The 21,165-nt window shown below is 41.0% G+C and overlaps 1 protein-coding gene across 2 annotated transcripts; it reads right to left on the reverse strand.

Moving 5' to 3' along the window:
- Positions 1–7,032: 7,032 nt before the first annotated feature.
- Positions 7,033–20,692, reverse strand: LOC140016261 (uncharacterized). Of its 2 annotated transcripts, none has more exons than XM_072069775.1 (3): positions 20,194–20,692; positions 18,775–18,834; positions 7,033–13,727 (listed from the first exon to the last, which is right to left on the reverse strand). In XM_072069775.1, the coding sequence occupies exon 3, from the start codon at positions 10,323–10,325 to the stop codon at positions 9,105–9,107; it is 1,221 nt and encodes a 406-aa protein (XP_071925876.1). In that variant the 5' UTR covers positions 10,326–13,727; positions 18,775–18,834; positions 20,194–20,692; the 3' UTR covers positions 7,033–9,104. The 2 variants fall into 2 exon arrangements, 1 of the variants encoding a protein (XP_071925876.1); XR_011822612.1 differs by lacking the exon at positions 7,033–13,727 and adding an exon at positions 17,886–18,153.
- Positions 20,693–21,165: the final 473 nt, after the last annotated feature.

Here is a 21,165-nt window from a genome sequence, read left to right on the forward strand (position 1 = left end):
CACATCGAGAGTGAAGACAGAGCTCTCGAACGTTTTCAAAAATTTGCTCCACCCAAATTCATTGGGGGACCTGATCCGGATGTTGCCGAGCGAGGGCTCGAGAAGATGGTTGATATTTTTGCGGCTTTGCACTACACCGATGAACGGCAGGTGACTTTTGCCATATTCCAGTTCGAAGGGGCGGCCCGTTCCTAGTGGAACGTCATACGACAAAAATGGGAATGGGAATAAACGCCCAGGACTTGGGTGAATTTCATCCGGGAATTTGATGCGAAATTCTTCCCTCCTCTAGTTCAGGAAAGGAAGGAAGACGAGTTCATCCAACTCCACCAAGGAACTCAATCGGTGGGGGAATACGAGAGCCAGTTCACCAGTTTGTCCAAATTTGTGCCTGAGCTGATCATGAGAGAGCAACGGCGAATCAGGCGTTTCATTCAGGGCTTGAACGTCGAAATTCAAAAGGACCTCGCAGTGGCTCAAATCAATGCTTTTAGCGAGGTCGTAGAAAAGGCCCCAAGGGTAGAGAGTGCTCGATTGCAAGTCCGGAACTTCCAAGCGAAGAAGCGGGACTTTCCTGGAAGCAGTTCTGGACAAGGGGACAAAGGTACTCCCTCCAAGTTTGGACACGGAGCTGGAGGTGGACGACAGTCAGGTTCCGGCAGAGGGGCTCAGTCTAGGGGCGGCCCAGCCGGGAGAGGCCAAGGTGGAAACTTCCAGAGGGGCTCAGGTTCGGCATCTCGTGGACCTTGCGGGTACTGCGGAAAGCTGAATCACTCTGAAGATAATTGCTGGAAGAAGGGAGGCAAATGTCTGCGTTGCGGAAACGCAGACCACCAGCTTGCTACCTGCCCACTCATAACGCAAGACGGAAGGGGAACTCAAACCACGCCAAAGACCAATACGGGACCGAATAAGAGGAATGAGGCGAAACCTAAAGTGCCAGCTCGAGTCTATTCCTTAGAACCTCGACAGGTCCCAGAATCCTCAGAGGTCGTAGAAGGTACGATCCCTATTTTCCACCGTTTTGCCAAAGTTTTAATTGTTCCTGGTGCCACCCATTCCTTTGTTAACCCTGATTTCATGTGTGGCATCGATATAAAACCTGCTAGTTTACCATACGACCTAGAAGTTAGTACACCTACGGGGAATCAATGCTTGGTTACTAGTATGGTTTATAAGGATTGTGAAGTGTGGGTAGGAGAGAAAAGATTGTTAGGGGATTTGATAAGTCTGGTCATTAAGGGGTATGATGTGATTTTGGGTATGGATTGGTTAGCCAGTATAATGCCCAACTGGATTGTAAAACGAAAGTGGTGGAATTTCGTATCCCTGGTGAGGCAACCATAAGGTTGGATATAAGGGGTATGTTAGCCTCATCTGCTTTAATTTCGGGCATTCGGGTTAGGAAATTGCTAAGTAGAGGAGCGCAAGGATTTTTGGCCTTTTTGATTAACACCCCCACGGATAAGTTGAAAGTGGAGGATGTGGCCATAGTGAAGGAATTTCCGAACGTGTTTCCTGATGAATTAGTAGCCTTACCTCCAGAAAGAGAAATTGAATTCAAAATAGACCTGCTACCGGGAGCCTCACCCATCTCAAAAACACCATACCGAATGGCTCCTGCCGAGCTCAAGGAGCTAAAGTTGCAATTACAGGACCTTTTGGGGCGGGGATTCATTCAAGAGAGTGGGTCTCCTTAGGGAGCTCCTGTACTGTTTGTAAAGAAAAAAGATGGTGGTTTGAGGATGTGTATTGATTATCAGGGCCTGAATAATATTACAATTAAAAATGAGTATCCACTGCCCCATATCGATGAGCTATTTGATCAGTTGCAAGGAGCGGTGGTTTTCTTGAAACTGGACCTCCGCCAAGGGTACTACCAGTTATTAATCAGAAAGGAGGATATTCCGAAGACCGCCTTCAACTCGAGATATGGCCATTACGAGTTCGCAGTTATGCCATTTGGATTAACCAATGCTCCTGCCGCCTTCATGGACCTAATGCATAGGGTTTTTAAGCCCTACCTAGATCGATTTGTAGTGGTCTTCATCGATGACATCCTGGTCTATTCCAAGACCCGTGAAAAGCATGAGCAACACTTGAGGATTGTCTTGCAAACCCTGAGAGATCATCAACTATATGCCAAGTTCAGCAAGTGCGAATTTTGGCTGGAGAAAATTGCTTTTCTGGGGCACATAATTTCTCAAGAGGGTATTTCAGTCGACCCGGCGAAAGTAGAGGCTGTGACTAATTGGAAGAGGCCAGAAACTCCCACAGAGGTCCGCAGCTTTCTAGGACTGGCTGGATATTACCGGCGTTTTATCAAGGACTTCTCCAAACTAGTCGGTCCTCTAATTGATTTGACGAAGAAACATGTTCGGTTCTTATGGAACGCCCGAAGTGAGACAAGTTTTCAGGAATTAAAGAAAAGATTGACCATGGCTCCAGTTCTAGTCTTACCAAACGGGGTGGATGGATATGTTGTGTACACTGATGCATCCCGAGAAGGCCTGGGTTGTGTATTAATGCAAAATCGAAATGTGATCTCTTTTGCCTCGAGGAAGTTAAAACCCCACGAGCAAAATTACCCGACCCACGATCTGGAGTTAGCTGCAGTTGTTTTTGCTCTGAAGAAGTGGAGGCACTACTTATATGGAGTAACTTTCGAAGTTTACTCCGATCATAAAAGCCTGAGGTATCTTTTCTCACAGAAGGAATTAAATATGAGGCAGCGATGGTGGATGGAATTTCTAGAGGATTACGACTGTACCATCAACTACCATCCAGGAAAGGCGAACGTAGTGGCCGACGCTCTAAGTCGCAAAGCTCAGGTTGCAAGCTTAATGATTAGAGAGTGGAATTTGCTCGAGTCGGTTTGCGAGTGGAGACCCTGCCTTGGGAGTCATAAGATGATTTTTGGTAATATTAAAGTGACTTCCACCCTGTTGGAGAGGATTAAAGAAGCTCAAAAGGAGGATCTGATGGTACAGAAGTGGGGAGAGAAAGTGGAAAAAGGGGAAACCACTGATTTCAATTTTGGTCCTGAGAGTATTTTAAAATACCGAAACCGAATAGCGGTGCCGAAGGATGAATCGTTGAAAACGGAAATTCTAGAAGAAGCCCATCGATCCAAGTATACAATCCATCCGGGTAGCAGCAAGATGTATCAAGACCTGAAAGGAACCTATTGGTGGGACAATATGAACAAGGAAATCGCTTTGTACGTGCAGAAATGCCTCGTGTGCCAACAAGTTAAAGCAGAGCATAAAAAACCATCGGGCTTGTTACAGCCCCTTGAGATACCCGAGTGGAAGTGGGAAAACATCACTATGGACTTCGTTTCAGGTTTGCCGCGAACGCAGCGAGGACACAATGCCGTTTGGGTGATCGTCGATCGGTTAACCAAGTCGGCCCATTTCTTGCCGGTGAACATGAAGTATTCCATGGACAAGTTGCCCCAACTGTACATGGACGAGATTGTAAGGCTACACGGCATTCCTGTGAGCATCGTCTCCGATCGAGATCCACGGTTCGTATCTCGATTTTGGCAGAAGTTTCAAGAAACCCTGGGGACTAAACTCAATTTGAGCACGACCTATCACCCTCAGACGGATGGACAATCGGAGCGAATGATTCAAACTCTCGAGGACATGCTACGAACTTGCATTCTGGATTTTGGAGGCAACTGGGGTCAACACATGACCTTAGTAGAGTTTGCGTACAACAACAGCTACCATTCGTCGATTCAAATAGCTCCATATGAAGCATTATATGGACGAAAATGCCGGTCACCGATTTACTGGGACGAAGTTGGCGAAAAGAAGGCACTAGACCCGGTAACTATTCCATGGATGGAAGAGGCTCGAGAGAAGGTCAAATTGATACGGCAACGACTCCAAACAACTCAAAGCCGACAAAAGAGCTACGCGGATAATCGAAGAAAAAACTTGGAGTTCGAAGTTGGGGACAACGTATTCCTCAAGATCACACCCTTACGAAGTGTCACAGCAGGCAAAGGAAAGAAGCTCCAACCGCGGTACGTCGAACCCTACAAGATCCTCCAGAGGGTAGGAGCGGTCGCGTATCGATTAGAGCTGCCGTCCAGTCTCTCTCGAATTCACGACGTATTCCACGTCTCGATGCTAAAAAAATATTATCCCGATCCATCCCATATCTTACAATCGGAGGAGATCGAAGTAAACGAATCGCTTGCTTACGAAGAAAAACCTGTCCAAGTGCTTGACCGGAAAGTCAAAGAGCTTCGAAACAAGCAGATTCTGTTAGTGAAGGTACTATGGAGAAACCATGGGATAGAGGAAGCTACCTAGGAAGTGGAAGAAAAAATGGGAAAGAAATACCCAAACCTTTTCGGGAGTTAAGGTGATAAATTTCGAGGGCGAAATTCTTTTAAGGGGGAGAGAGTGTTAGAACCTGTAAATTCCTCCTAATATTTTCCTAGGGTTTTTTCCCTTAATGGCATGTTTTCTGCATTTTCTGGCTTAGGGAAAGTTTCTTGGTGAATTTTATGAGTAAATATAGTTTTTAGATGATTTTTCTAGTATTGGATAGTTTTTGAAAAAATTAAGGATATATATCGGACGTGGGACCCGCTAGTGCGAAAAGTTCGGAAAAATTCGGCCAACTAGGTTAAGTTTTGCATACTGGAATTAAGTTACCGGGTGTTAAAAGATAAGTAGAGGGTGCTAAGTGGATTGATATAAGAGAGACAAGGTTGGTGAGCATTTAATAATAGGTGACAAGTGTCACCATTTGATTGGCCTTACCTTAAGACTTTTCTTACCATTGACTTAAATAACCAAAATGACCCAAAAATCCTCAAAAAAATCCTCCTTGAAGCCGGTCCTCTCTTGCTCTCTTTCTCTCTCTCTTACTCCAAGCACAAGGAAGAAAACACTTCAATCTTGTTCCAAATCATCAAAACTAACCATCCAACCTTGAAATTACTCCATAAAACCTCTTCAATTAGAGTTAGTGAGTGGATTTGTGGAGTTGTTTGGAAAGTTAAGGTGGTCAATAGCTCTCTCTCTCTTGTTCTTAAGGTAAGTTGTGAAGAACCACCCTCCTCCTTTAATTGATGCTTAAATCATGTTTAGTGGTAGTATAAGATGCAAGTTTATGGATTAATTCTTGATTTGTGGTTGAAATGATGAAGTTTTATTATTTTTGGGGATTTTTCTGTTTTAATATAAGCATGATTGTGTGGCTATCTATGATGATTGGAAATGGTCTATAATTACTTAAGGAGGTGGAAAAAGTGATTAATTGCAATCAATTTCTGGTTTGGAAGAAATTTCAGAAAACTAGGGTTCTTGAGGGAGCATTCTGTCCGAAATTTTAGGTCCTAGATAGAGGCTGAATTAGCCTTATCTTAAAACATGAAAGTTGTAGGGAATGACATTATAGAGGTGCCTACAAAATTTCAGGTCAATCAGAGTAGTATAGAATGAGATAAGTCAAAATTACTATTGCTGTTCTGGTTTTACCCGAAATTGAGAAGTGCGACTGTAATGGGTTGTTTTGGCTGGAATTGTTTCTGAATTGGTTGTTGAGGCCTTCTGATGAAATTTAGCCCTGTTTCGTAGCTTTCAGATGGTTTTGGAATTTCTAGATTTGGACTTGTAGAGCCTGAGTTATGATATTTCCGCTAGAATGCATTTTGGTGAATCTGTTTTACGTTTTTGATGTAGTATATTGCATTTTTGACCTGTTTGCACTCAAAACTGGGTTGAGTGACCTTCTGGGATGTTGTAGCCCTGTCTTTTAGCTTCGAGATGGTGGGTCTTGTACCCTCATCCGATAATCGTAGTGAAATTGGTACCATTACCGCAAAATGAGGACAAAACTATTTTTTCAGGGCCAAAGCTAGTTACATTTCCGAAATTTCTGGTTTCCTTTAATGTTTGTATATGCTTATGGAACCCTATTGGGGTCATGTTTGGCCTTGGTTTATGACTCGTTATCGAGTCTCATTGTATTTGTTTGCATGTTTTAGGGCGTGACGGTGGTGCACAACGTTCTTTTGACGGAAGTGCATGAAACCACATTTGCTAGCTTGGTGAGTGTACTACTCACTTGTGTGCTATTATATGGCTTTGATATTTGAACTTGAGATTTTGAATGTTAATTCATTGGAGTGAGAGTGTACTTTATCATTCTCACTTATTGTTTCGCATGTTATTGAAAAGTTATTGGAATGTTATATGAGATGTTATATGAAATGAAATGCATGACTTGGTGTCGTTTGGACGAGTCTCCAACGACTACAAATGTTATCAATGAGCTCAACCCCATTGGTAATTGATTGAATCGAGCCGGTGAGGGCTTGGTCGTGCCAATTAATGTGCCTTGGGGCAATGTTATATGGAATCTTGTAGTATGAGAGACTCTCAATTCCGGTTTACTCGAGTAATACCACAATGCAAGTGTTTGGATTTCGGGCCCCGTTGGGGAATGTTAGGTGGAAGGAATGGAAGTAAAGTGGAATCTACGGTTGGTTGTTGTTGAACATTGACGAAGAGTCAATGACGTTCGATCAAGAAATGCAAACAAGGAAAAGGGCTCTTGAGAGCCATCTGTATCCTTTTATCACCATATTTGACGCGTGCCTTTGCTTATTTTTATTATATTGATTGAAAGTTTGATGCTTATATGCACTTGGTTGTGTAAGTGATAGTATCTCACTGGGCAATTAGCTCACACCGTTTCTTTTGTTTTCCTTATAGGAATATGACTTTTTTGGAATGAATCTTGATAGATGGTTGCCGAATGAACTAAATGTATATTTTTTGTATTGTGTATGAAGTGAAACCCTAAATGTAACTTTAGGGCCGTTTTCACTTTCAATTTGGCAAACCTTGTATATATTCACTTTTGACAACTGTTGTATGTCACTTTGGATTGTATTTGCTAAAGTTCAAGATGTGAATGTTTGTTCAATATTTGGTTGCGTTCTGACGGGTCAGTTACTATTCATGACCGACTTCGAATTTCATTTTTTTTTTTATTTTGGGTTATTTTGCCCTTTTGCCTTGTTTACGCGCGTTTATAAGTTCCGGAACGAGATAGATCGCTCTAAACTGCACCGTTAGTCCTGGCGAGAGTTGGGCAGGCAGTCCGCTAACCTCTTTGGTTCGCGTTAGGGGAAGGTGGGGCTGTCACACATTCACCATCATAGAAAACCAACTTTGAGAGAGGTTGTTCAAAACGAGCAAGATAAACCTATAATCAAAACCAAACTTCTGAAGGAGTCGCTGCAGAAACACCCAGGATACTTTGTCAAAGGCTTTCATCATGTCCAATTTGAAGATGCAGTTGTGTCCCCGGGCTTTCTTGTTGATGGATGCTATTATTTCCTGGGTGAAGAGGACATTTTCGGCAATATCGCGGCCTGGACAAAACGCAGATTGCTCAGGAGACATAAGGCCTGGGAGAATAGCCCGCAATCTATTAGCAAGCACTCTCGTAAAAACTTTATTAATGAAAGTGCATAGGCTAATGGGACAAAAATCTGCAAATGTAGCTGGGTTTGGTTTCTTCGGGATCAGCACAATTAGGGTACTAGCAATACCCTTTGGGATCGGGGTCCCAGCCAAAAAGTCTCTCGTTGCTGCCAAAACATCAAGAGCCACAGTGTCCCAGCAATGGCGGAAAAAAAGGCCAGTGTAGCCATCCACACCCGGGGCACTATCCTTATCCAGGTCAAACACGACCCCTTTTACCTCCTCCATCGTGACTTCTCTCATCAATTCCCCATTCTGAGCCGCCGACACAAGCTCCGGTATATGGACCAGTAGCTCCTCAACATCCCTGATCTCCTCCGCTGTGAGGAGCTGTTGAAAAAACCTAACTGCCTCCTCTCCAACTCGGTCGTCACCCTCGAGCCATGTCCCTCCCTCATCCTTAATGCGATGTATGGCAAGTTTCGATCGCTTCTCCCGAACAAAAGCATGGAAATATCTTGTGTTTGAATCGCCGTCGCTCACCCAGCGTAAGCGCGCCTTCTGTCGCCAGTAGTCCTCTTGAACACTTAAACTCTGTAACAGGTGACCTTGTGCGTGGTGAAGTTCTGCCCTCGTCTCTACTGTTTGGCTAGCTTCGTACATAACCTCCTTTTGCTGCACCTCAACCTCGTGCTGCCGGATGGTTTGAAATATGTCCCCGAACTGCTCTCTACTCCATTGTCTTAAACATGTTTTCAACCGCTTTAGCTTGAAAGCCAAGCGGTACATACCATACCCCTGCATGGGTAAATCCCAAATACTCTGCACCAGCGGCAAGAGCCCAGGGCTTGAAACCCAAAACGACTGGAATTTGAATGGCTTCGGAATGCTAGCAGCTGCAAGCCGCAGACTCACTAACAAGGGCGAATGGTTAGAGGTGGCACGATTGAGATGTTGGACAGAGGTATTCGGCAAGAAATCGAGCCAGTGCTGATTGACAAGCACCCTATCCAGCCGCTTCTAAATCCTGGCACCGGCTCTAACACCTGACCATGTGTAAGAGCTTCCGGAGTAAGGGAGGTCCTGGAGGTGGCAGTCAGAAATTACACCATTAAAATCAGAAATCGCCCCAAGGTCTTGGGTCGATCGGCCCACATACTCTGCCAGTGTGCCGATAACGTTGAAATCCCCCCTACCAGCCACGGTCGGGAGATCGACCCAGCGAGGGAGCTTAACTCAGACCATAAGATACGCCTTTCGGCCCTGGTGCACTTGGCATAAACAAATGACGCATTAATAGTCTCAGTCCAAGAGTTGTGGCCGACCATAACATGGAGGAATTGTTCCGAATTGCACAGCACATGGAAATGAAAACCAAAATGCCAAAAAACCAAAATCTTATTCGAGGAATTAAGCAAGCAAAAGTCAAAAGAAAGCTTCACACGCAAGGTTTCTATGTTACATGTGTCTGCCATAGGTTCTAGGAGAACTAAAATAGCAATGTGATGTAGACAGAGCAAAGCCCGCAGACGACGAACAGAAGAATTGTTCGTCGCTCCTCTAACGTTCCAAATGAGGAGATTATGCATTGGGTAAAGAAATGTGGGGTACCTCGACGGCTTTAGAAGCTTGTCGCGTAAGAATCTACCGGGGAATAGCATTGTACACCCTTCGTTTCCTCGACTTCCGCGGGAGTACCATGGTGAAGCCGGCCTCGTCGCATTCAGCAATTTGCTTGGGTAACCGCGACCCCAAAGCCATACTGAACTGTTGGAAGGAGGCTACCAGCGCAGCCTTATCTGGTGCGGCCTTTCTTGGCTGATCCTCTCCATCCGAGAGAGATCCCTGGGAGGATACCTTTTCTTGCTCACCCAAATGGAGCTGCGTATCATCACAAATGATCCCCAAGGCTGATGGGTTCTCCGTGACCTTCAAAGGCGCATCAACGACCCTCTCCTGGGTATGCAAGGCCATATCAGCCCCAACAGGCGCGGCATCTGTCGCCGTCAAGAGGCCAGTCATGGATGCTGGTTGCAAAACTGCATCCCTGTGCTGGGCAGCAGCGGCGCTCCTCCCCTCCTGAGCCTGTGCCTCCATAGCCCTGACAACCTCTCCTCCGCCTGGACCGCCCCTACTCCCACGCCTGCCCTGTCGACATTCCGTATTGGAGTGTCCCTGGCTGCAGCAAAGCGAGCAGTATGCTGGCAAGTTCTCATATGCTACCAGCTGGCAGAAACCATGGCTGCCCGTCCCAATCCAAATGCGACTAGGCAACTCCCTAGAGATGTCCAGATCGATGCAGATACGTGCAACACTGGGCCGAACCAAATTAGCAGTCGCAGCATCAACTTGTAAAGGGCTGCCAAGGGCAGCAGCAATTGAAAACAGCGAGACTTTGTCAAAAAAGTGGATGGGCAGATGTTCTAGAGCAACCCAGACAGGCGCATGAGTGGACTCGCTGGTAACTTTAAAATCTGGTGTCCACTTGAAGGTACGCATGGGGAAATCAGCAATACTCCACAGCCCCTTCGTCCAACACCGCAAGTAATCCTCCTCCAAACAAAAACGTATCAGGATATGCCGCTGGTCTAGGAGACCTATGGTGAAACTGGATGTGAAACCGATAGTTGTGAAGGACTTTCGGATAGCGTCAAGGTTCGGCCGCCCATAGGAGAACTTCCCCACGACAGCAAACTTGAAGGGTGCCGCCAACTTTGCTATGTCTTCCTCCGAGAACATGACGGCCGGCTCATCTTTGAACTGGGCAGCGGGTTTAACCTTGCAAGGGGATGGCGTTGGCTGCTGCTGAAGCACGGCAGCAAAGGAACGGCCAAGCCCCCCTCCTGGCGGCTGGAGGCCTGCCATTGCTGGAACCCTAACCTTCCCAAAATAGAAACAGCCGAGAGACTTTGGTCCGAAAAGGTAACAAAAGGACCTCGTTCCCTTCTCCACTTTAACAACTACTACTCACCACAATATTTTCATTCCAGCACCTTCCATTCCAAGTGCCGACTTAGCTCCACTCCAAACACTTCAATATATACAGTCCACTACCCACTCACACTCCACCTCCCTCATCCGCGACTTGTCTTCCATTTCAGCAACTCCAACATTCCATAACACCATTTCATTTCATTTCACCTCCTGCCTTGGTATCATCGACGAGAGGAAATCAGAGAGAGAGCTGTGCGAGTTTCGGCCCTTGAACTGTCCGAGAGAGGGTGAGAGCAAGAGATAACCGTGCGAGCTTCATTACTTCCTCCATCACTCGAGAGCTGCCATTTCATTCTTCACCTTCAACCAGCCGTGATCAATTCAATCACAATCACCACAGCTGCAATTACTGAACTCAGACCAACCATCCTCGCGTGCGTGAGCAAAGCCGAGAAGAGAGGAAAAATATTTCTGCTGCTGGCCGAGTGTGTTAAGCTTCAAGCTGAGGTAATTTCTGGACTTAGATGAGTTGTTTATGGGTTGATGAAGCTGTTTAGAGGCATGCATGTGAGGGTTGTGCGTTTGGATGAAGTATTGAGTTACCAGAAAATGGGTTTCGGAAGAATTTGGAATTTGCCGTGAGCTTGAGCTGGAAATTTTAGCCTTGACTTGTTTGATCGTGATAATCTGAGCTTAGATAGGTGATTAGCTAACTAGGAACTAGGTGATTATGCTATGCATGAGGTTAATCAGTTCGGATCAAACAAGAAAAAAAAATGAAACAAAAATCTGCTGCATGCAAGTCATCCGAAAATAGTTGAACAAATTCTGGAATTTTGGATGAATGTTGTTGGTGTCCGACCCTGTTTTGGACTGGAATTGATAGTAGTTCCATTTATTAGTCATGCATGTTAGTTTTGAGTACATAATTTAGTGATTCAGCCGAGGACAATCCGGATTAATGATTGACTAAGCTGCTGGAATTTTTCCAGTGTAGCCGAGTGAAGAAGAAAAGAATTTTCCAGTTTTCTTTTGCGAATTTTGGGTTCTAAAATTATGTTATAAGCTGTAAATTTCATGTCATTGTTTAAGATACCCCGTAATTATAATAATTACCATCTGCATGATAAGCTGGGAGTGTAAAAGGTCGAAGTCTTGTTGCTGGAAAAATTGGTTAATGGCTAAATGAGAAAGGAGCTGGAATTCTTATATTGTTTTGGAAAATGTTCATGATAATTGGCTATAATTCTAAGTAAAATGTCTTGTATCATATTGTGCTAGTTATCATGTTTATCTTATTGATTGTAACACTTGAAAAGCTGGTTGAATTGTGATTGAAAGTGTTTATTTGTTGTCAAGAGCTAATGATTGATGAAGCTCTTGGCCCCTTGAGTAGTTTTTGCAAGAATTTAATTTTTGATGAATTTGTTCTTGTAGTTGGCTGAAATGTATTTGGAAGGTCCATGGTTGGTGATTTGGAATTGTTTTGATACCGTGGACTTCCTTTGTTAAATTTGTTTGAATGAAATCTATTGAGACTTAGGGCTAATGATTGATGAAGCCCTAGTGAAATTTATATTTGAATTGTGTTTTAACTATAATGGCATCTTGGAATACAATGTGCAAATGAATTGGAATCGTGAAGTCCATTTTAGTCTTTTGAATTCAAGTATCTTTAAATCAAGCCTTGTGGGAATATTTTGCCTTAATAGCAAGTTATATATAGTATAGTACGTTCATTTTAAGATTTTAATATCAGGACTTTTAAAACCTTGCCGACTAGTTAATGTTTTCCTTTACTTAAACTAGTTTTATTACCTTTAGGGAATAATTGCATTAACTTCCAAACTTTAAGTTTTTCATAAAATTATCCTTGACCAGTTGTTTTAGAGGAAATTTGTAAAAACACTAGATTTGAATAATTTCAAATAAAAGACATAGAAAACTTGCTCGGCAAGAAAACTTACTTTAAGTAAATTAGATTTAGCTGCACCTCTAGAAAGAAAAGTATTTTTAAGGAAACTATACGAAATATTTTACTACTTTTAACTTTAAGTGGATTGTCGATTTATTTCAAGAAAATAAACTAGTTGTATACTAGATAATCTTTTATATACGTAAACCAAGAACTTGTATAGTAAAACTTATAGTTTTAAAACTTGGTTTTCTAGGGTTTAGCGAGGACGTGGATTTCGATTCCCAGCTTGATCTGTGACTTCACTCTTGGTGAGTGTTCCTGCTTGTTCTATGCTTACTTGATTAAAGCGCTTTCTTGACTTGATATGTGATATTTGGAAAAAAAATGGTTTCTGATCCATCGAAGTGAGCAGCGTGTACTTTATCACACTAGCTGTTCAAGTGGTGACTTGCTTGAAATGTTTTCATAAATACATGCTTGCACTTGTTAATTACTAGGCAGGGGAGTGTACTACACCTTAAGGGTGGAAAGGACTCTTACCCTGACATGGTAATCTTGTGACGGCCCCACCTCCCCCTAAGGCGTACCACAGGGTTTGGCGGGTCGCCTGCCCACCTCTCGCCGGGACTCATTCACTCACTACAGTCCTCCAATGAAGTATAAGATAAATCTCAAATATACGTCAAATTCTCCAAGAATTACAAATCATAAGAGAAGCAGAAACTAATTCTCAAGCGTGGGATGTATACTTACATCCATTACAATTCCAAATAGTCACACTAGCCTAACTATTACATAAAATAAATCCAAAATAAACTGTACAAGATATATGCCATCCAATCACGTGAATTAGTACTACAAGCCTTTCCTTCGCCTTGAGCCCTGTGGAGGGGAATACAACATTTTTGGGGTGAGCTAAAAGCTCAGTGAGTAACCAGTAAAATCAGTAATCAAATATATTTCACCATCGTTCATTTCAATGATGTCATGATTCAGAGATCAAATGTACGTTTATTGCTCTCGTGAGCCAGTGAAATCATTGCACTTAAACACCCAACGCTCAAACAGATCCAGTAACAGTAAACAGTGAGAGAGGGAGCCATTTGCTCCAGATGAACAGTACACAGAGGTGGAGACGTTGGTGTTTAGCACACGAATTCTAAGTACTCATTTAAGCCAAATCATGTCATGAAGTCACATGCAAGCACGCATGAGATACAATCGAGTAAATAATGCAAGAAAACAGTTCAAGAGTAACTTTGGAAACAGTTTAGGGTCACTCACCTCCACGGCTCAGAAACCATCCATCATATATCATTACCTTGCCCGAGTCTGAACCCTAAATCACAAACTCAAAGCAATCATACATTCTCAACGTTCGGACAGCATTTCCCCATAAATGCTTCATTTCCAACCTACAATATATTCCCAAATCATCTCAAGTCAAGTACAATCTCACATACAACACATGGTGATAAAACACCTTACGGCGTAACAACCACAACTGAAGTTACACTTATCGGATTGAGGTGAACTTTACACTGTTTCGAATCTAAGACAAAGACCTATAACTTTTATGAGGACAACTCATTCCAGTTCTCACCCTAACTAGGTCATATTTACCAAAACAACCCCAGATTTTCTAGTTAGAAGCTCACTGTGGCAGTCCTGATTCATTCAGTCATAACTCAGCACACACAACTCCAAATCAGGTAATTCCAAAGCCATTTAAAAGCTAAGATACAAGGCTAGAATTCGTAAGAAGACATCAACAACCAAATCAGTAGTATTCCCAGTCAAACTAACCAATTACCAAAGCTGATTTCCAGGTTCGGACAGAAACAGGGCAGCAAGGGTATTTTGGTCTTTTCACAGACTACCGAACTTGTATTGAGCTGAAATTTTGTAGCCAACTATAAAACCTCATTCTCTACAACTTTCATGTTTTGTGATAAGGCCAATTTGGCCTCTAACTATGATGAACAGTGTCAGGCAGAATTGGGGAAATTGAAAACCCTAATCTGGAAATTTTTGCATTCAAGTGCTAATCTTCCACTAAAACATCTCATTAGCCATCACAAGTCATTAATTTAACAAAATCAAGATCAAAGAAAGGATGGTTAGACATGATACCTTGAAATATCAAGAAAGGTGATGGCTTAGGGATTTTTCTTCCAAAACAACTCCACCAATAGCTTCAATCTTCCTTAGCTAGCAAGTTTTATGGAGTGATTTGCAATTTAATCGGTTAGAACTCAAGATTGGAGGAAGAAATTGAGGTGCAAGATGCTGGATTTTCTCTCTCTTTCTCTCAAAATTTCGTCCATCATGCTTACAAGAAGAAGAAATGATGAAAACAAAAGGTTTGGTCAAGATAAGAAGAAGAAATCATGGTCTTAGTCAAAGGTCCAACTTGCAATGGGTTTGTGACACTTGGCCCTTCTAGTATTTTCTTTAATCCTTTGGCTTCCAATGGTTACATCATATAACCACCCTCTAATCATTTCCTAGCACCTTGTAAAATAATAACACTTAGCACACAATTCACTTAGTCACCAAAATTATATCACACTAGCGGGTCCCACGTCCGGTATAAGCTCTTAATTTCTCAAAAACTAATCGATACTAGAAAAATTATTTTCAAACTATATTTACCCATAAAACTATCTGGAGAAATTTTCTAATAAAGAAAATGTAGAAAAGGCAGGCGATTAATAAAATAAACCCTAGAAACTTAGAAAATTTTCGGGTTCTCACACTCATTCTTTCGAGGCGTCACAAATCTCTTGTTGGATGTAACGTCGTTGGATGAATTCCTCGACTAGTCCCTAATCTCTTGTTGGACGTAACATCGTTGGATGAATTCCTCGACCAGTCCCTAATCTCTTGTTGGACGTAACGTCGTTGGATGAATTCCTTGACCAGTCCCTAAGGTATGCTCGAGTATTTCCTCGACCAGTCCCTAAGGTATGCTCGAGTATTTCCTCGACCAGTCCCTAATCTCTTGTTGGACGTAATGTCGTTGGATGAATTCCTCGACTAGTCCCTAATCTCTTGTTGGACGTAACGTCGTTGGATGAATTCCTTGACCAGTCCCTAAGGTATGCTCGAGTATTACCACTCTCGTGTTTGGCGTTCGGGCCGGGTAAAGGGGAATGATTGGTGGTCGGAGTTAAGAAAAATAAAAAGATCTACATGGACCTTAGGTAGTGAGAGTTGACAGAGGGTCAACTATGGTAAATTTTGATCAAGCGTGGAGAATGGCTCCTGAGAGCCCTGTATCCTATCTTGTGCTATTATACGCTTTCCTAATTGTTCAATTTGTGAAATTGTTACTCGCTGTTTGATTTACGTGATTGCATGTTTTGGGGCACCACTGAGCTTTAGCTCACCCCACGTTCATTTGTTTTCCTTGACAGGTCCTGGCACTTGAGCAAGACTTAAAATCTAATTTCACTTTTATGCATGTAGTTTGAGTTAAACATTGTATCTTTTATTTTGGATTGCCGCTTGAAGCTGGAAAAGGGTAAACCCTGGAATTGTTATTTGGCTTGTACTAATGTATTTGGATTGTATGTTTTTGTTGCCTGGTTTGTAATGCGTAAGGTATTTAAGAGTCGACGATTGGCTATTTTAAAAATGCTGTTATCTCTGAAGTTAATGTGGTTTTAGTCTTCAGCCTATTTGGAAGGAAACGGTGTTGTAATAGTTTACGTTATTCTTCGGAAGGAGTTGGATAGTTTGCTTGTGTGAGTCCTGGCGAGAGCTAGGCAGACGGCCCGCCAACCCTCTGGTTCGCCTTAGGGGGAAGTGGAGTCGCCACATTTCTAAATTCTCAATTTTTATATAAATTCAATTAGGCATTTAATTTAACCATTTATTCGTTATAATATTTCTAATATCAAAGTAATTAGAATAAAAGAAATTCATAGCGTACATATAAATTTTTTTTTCGAGTTCTCACAATCTTCCCCCCTTAAGAAAATTTCGTCCTCGAAATTTCATATTTTTAATCGTAAGAATTCCGAGTATTCCTTCTGCACTTTTATCTTCCAGTTCCTATGTTATTTCTTCCATTCCATGATGTTCTCATAGGACTATGACTATGGAATTTATTTATTCTTCAATTCCTGTCTTTGAAATATCATGCCCTAGAAATGATATTTTCTCCATTCAGAATTCACACTCACAATTGATGCTTCCTTAAAGTCGGTAACACTACCCTTAGATTCTTCATGATCTTCCTTCTAAATGTTCCATTGACAGTATCCTTGTCAACAATCCATCTTAGAAAACACCATTGGCCCTTGCAACAATTATAACATCGTTATAAGCTCAACTTTCAATCTCTTCTCTCTTTTTTCTCCAACCTTAATCTCATAGTTTCTATACACCACTTTGGTTATCAAATTAAATTTCACTCAAGTTAGTAATTATTTAATCCCAAGGACTAATAAATATTACAGTATTATGACAAATGAACACATGATCATCAAATTACATACACACAATATAAATTACATTACACACCAACTTCAAACATCTTTAAAAGCCAAACAATTCACTGATAGTCCCACTTTTTCATACATAACTCAAACTTCAATCTTTATAACATGAAGGAAAACAATTCAATAATACACAAATTATTATAACCACATGGCTAATAGCTTATCCCTTAGTTTAGATTCAACTTAAACTTCATTAATCTAATTTTGGACAGTTCCACCAGACCCAATTTCCTCTTTTGGTTCTACTTCCAGTCTTCCATAGGTTCCTCTTTCATATTAGTTTCCAACTCTAGAATCCTGTCACGTCACATCCTTATGAATTTCCTCATTTCTTACAGTCTAATATAAGCTCGCTCATTTGCTATTACTAACTGCTGTCTTTTACCCATTTAAAAGAGTATCACTCGCTCCAGATAGAAGTAAATTCTTGAACAATCACAGTGACTAGCCATTCGATGCCCTAGAACATACTGCCGAAAGGACGCTCCTGGTCCTTACTTAAACTACTATTTCACTCAAATTCTAAGTCTAAACTTATATTTTGGGTAAGAGATGGTATGTATTCCATTTACCATTGAACGACTAGTAAAATTACTCATCTTAAAACAGAGTTGGCACTAATCTTCAAGATCTCACTATTAGCTCTTCACTTTTTAACTTTCAAAAGCTAGCCTTGGTCTCTTTAATTCTATTTCTTCAAATTAAATCATGATTTCTGATCACGTCATAATGCAAATTCTTCCTAGTTTGCAAATACACCATTAAATGTAATATTCGGTACTCGAGTACAAGAATCCGAAAATAAGATGATTCACAACTCAGCCTGGCCAGTCCCAAGTGTAAATCACCTATATTTGAGATTCCAATCCAACATACATATCTAATTCCCTTGGCAATAGTAATTAGTTCAACACTTAATAGGCCATTCCCCACAGTCCGAAAACCCTCTTACGGCACGAGTTCGATAGGAGCTCTGATACCACCTGTGACGACCCCACCTTCTCCTAGGGCATACCCTAGAAGTTAGCGGATCGCCTGCTTGGCTCTCGCCAGGACTCACTCACTCACATTAACTTCAGAGATAACATTACCATTGGACAACTGAACATTCACTCTTAAGTACAACTCCAATAAACTTGAAACATAAATTTGTCTAATAAAAGAAACTAAATACTTGTTCTAAATATCCATTCTTAATATCACACCAACTCAAACAAAAGATTCAGCCGTCTCAAAATTAAAAAGAGACGATGACTACACTATATACACAAAATAACGGATCTTTCCAAAATAACTTTCTAGTTCAATCCAATTACTCTTCAATCTCCGACTCCTGTAAGGAAAACAAAGCTAAAAGGGTGAGCTTACGCCCGTGAGGTTTCCATGCAAGTAACATTTAATAATCACATGAATCAATACAATTAAGCAAGTAGTGCACATTTCACTGTACAATCACTTTTAAAAGGATACGGTGCTCGCATTAGAGCCACTTCAATGCACTACACACTCCGCCGAACTCCTCCTTATAATCTCCAAAACAATAAACACTTCCCTCACTTGGATGGCCATATCAATATCAGTAATCTGCTACTCCGTGGTAATACTCGAGCATACCACAACACTTACCCAAAGCTACCGTCCTACTCGACCAAGCCCTTTGCTGGCTCGAATAGTTTGTTGAACAGAGGGTTTTGGGGCCCAGTTCAGCCGGTGTGATAAAGTACACACTCGGCTTACAGTCATGCACACTTACAATATCACTCGATCAATTATCGACCTTCAAGCTCAACTAAGACGAGTGCGATAAAGTACACCATCGACTTAGAAGGCGAGAGACAATTGAAAATACTTCACAATGAATCACTTAGCAATATTTCATAATAAACACATTTGCCATATAATTGCACTTAGGTACACATAAGCAGTTTAACACATAAATTCGGAAAACACTCACCAATTATCCAAATAATTTACTCTCGAGCCTCGGGTTTGTTTCCTGGCTCGCAGCTATTTCCTGAGATAAATATATAATTCCATGGTAAATTTACAATTTGTAGATGTTCGCCTATTATTTAAATTATTCGAATTAGGTTTGGCTTTAAAATATACAATATAACATTCTCAATATTTATTCATCATTTTATTTTCGAACTTATTGACTTTATTATTTTTAAACCATGAAACATACATATCTTCAAGTTTATAAACTTGTATAATGTTCAAACCAATATACTTTCTCAATCCAATATTAATTATGGCTTATAGATACTCCATTTTCCTTTTTAAAACTAACTAAACTCTAGGTTGTTTATGAATTACATACTAGTCTTATATGTTCCACTTCACTAGTCCTTCATGTTTTAAGTTCTTTAAAGTATTCAAAACAAGATCAAGATGTTACAAACTGATATAAATATATATATTATTACAACAAACTATCCTAGAATTTTCGAAAGTTCATAGAAAACCCCAACTCTTCACTGTTTCGGCCATCCAGCAAGATTTCCAGCAATATCAATTTAAGATGTTCAACAAATCTTCATGGTCTACTTGCTTAAACACTAATCACTCAACATATCATCTAACCAGCCTAAACTATAGCAGATAACCCACCATTTCAACAAGTAATTCCATCATGAACCTCAAAATTATTCTGTCATCTGCTAACTAATCTTCCAGCCATAAGACAGTTTAAAGATTCGGTTCTTTCTTCACATTTTCTTCAGTTTTAACTTCAACTCAACATGCAAAACATAATTAGCAAGCTACAAAGTAATCTTGAACAGAAAGTATAAAATTTTACAGCTGAACTTCGAAAGAAAGGCTGATATGAAGTGTAACTCTCTCTTTCAGCCATGCTGGAAAAGTTTTGGCAGCAACTCAGTTTTTTTTTTTTTAAGCAAGACATTTCTCTATTATCTACTTCATTTCCCACTCAATCTAACATGCATGCTGAGACTAAACTATTATGCAGGGTATTAAGCTTCAACGTAAGAATTTGGAACCCAAAATCTGTCAAGAAATTTGGAAAATTTCGTATTTCCTCTCTCGGTCAGCTAGATAGAAACTACCAGCTAATCTTAGCAAAGTTTTCACTCAAGCTATCAACTCTGCTCTAGTTACTTAGGTAAGACAAGGAAATAACATATAGTTTAAGCTTGTAGCAGAAAATTACTCCATACTTTCGGTTAACAAGCTGCAACAACAAACAACAACTCTCGGTTCCTACTTCCTACAACTTCAGTCCAGTTCCAATTTTTCTTCTTTATCAGATCTCCCTTCGGTTAAAACTTATTATTCCTTGCTAAACTAACATGAAGCCCATATATTCAGTTATATTCAAGAAATAAAAGGGTGGTTACAAGATTCTTACCTTTTTCTGCTAAGTTTTACTAGTGGCAGATTGCTCCTAGCTTCGGTTCCTCCTCACTATGGTAGCTGATATATGAAATTCTAAGTTAGCTTCCTCCTCTTATCACTCACTCAGCTCTCTTACTCACTCGGTTGTGGCTGGAAGGAACCAGAAATGCTCCTTCACTCTCACTCTTTCTCACGGTTTTGGGTATGAAGAGGAAAGAAAGCTTCGTTCTCTGTTTTCTTTTCCTCTCACTCGGTTGGGTTTTTGAGATAAAATGGGTGTGACCGAATCTCTCTCTCTCAGTTTTGTTCCTAATGCTTGGTTGGTAGGAAGAGAATTAAGCGTACTTCTTCACTCAGCTGATCACTCAATGTTTCTCCATTCGGTGGCTGATCATTCCAAGTTCCTCTCATTCGGTCGCTGCTTACTCAACAGTTTCGGTGGTAAGTTCCTTCCTGGCAGCTGTCCAAATAAAGGTTTCCCACCGCCCAACTATCAAACAACTCCTACTCCTTTTTCCTTTCCACCGTTTAGACAGCAGATAGTTGCCTTGCTTCCATTCGGTTCCTGTTTTGTCAAAATTCTTGTAGCTAGTTCCTTAATTGCATGGTAGTTTAACCGAATCCCCAAGATTAGTTCGGTCCTTTAATTTTAGTTCATTTATTTGCTACGAGGCTATAATTTTATTGTCTCACACATTGACTCAAAATTTCGTTTGTTCTAATTTATATGTACCTTGAAAATTTTCGCTTATATCAATTTAGTAGATTTCCACACATTTGGCTTTAAGGAAAATTAATTAGTCATGTAACTTATTCAACTATATAATATATTCAAATTGCTCAAATTACAATATGCATATCATATGTTTATTTGATTCATATATATATATATATATGAATTTTGCACCATTCTAGGATATTTCTAAATTCTCAATTTTTATATAAATTCAATTAGGCATTTAATTTAACCATTTATTCATTATAA

The sequence above is a fragment of the Coffea arabica genome, chromosome 10c (genome assembly GCF_036785885.1).
Source record: "Coffea arabica cultivar ET-39 chromosome 10c, Coffea Arabica ET-39 HiFi, whole genome shotgun sequence".
NCBI lineage: Eukaryota > Viridiplantae > Streptophyta > Magnoliopsida > Gentianales > Rubiaceae > Coffea > Coffea arabica.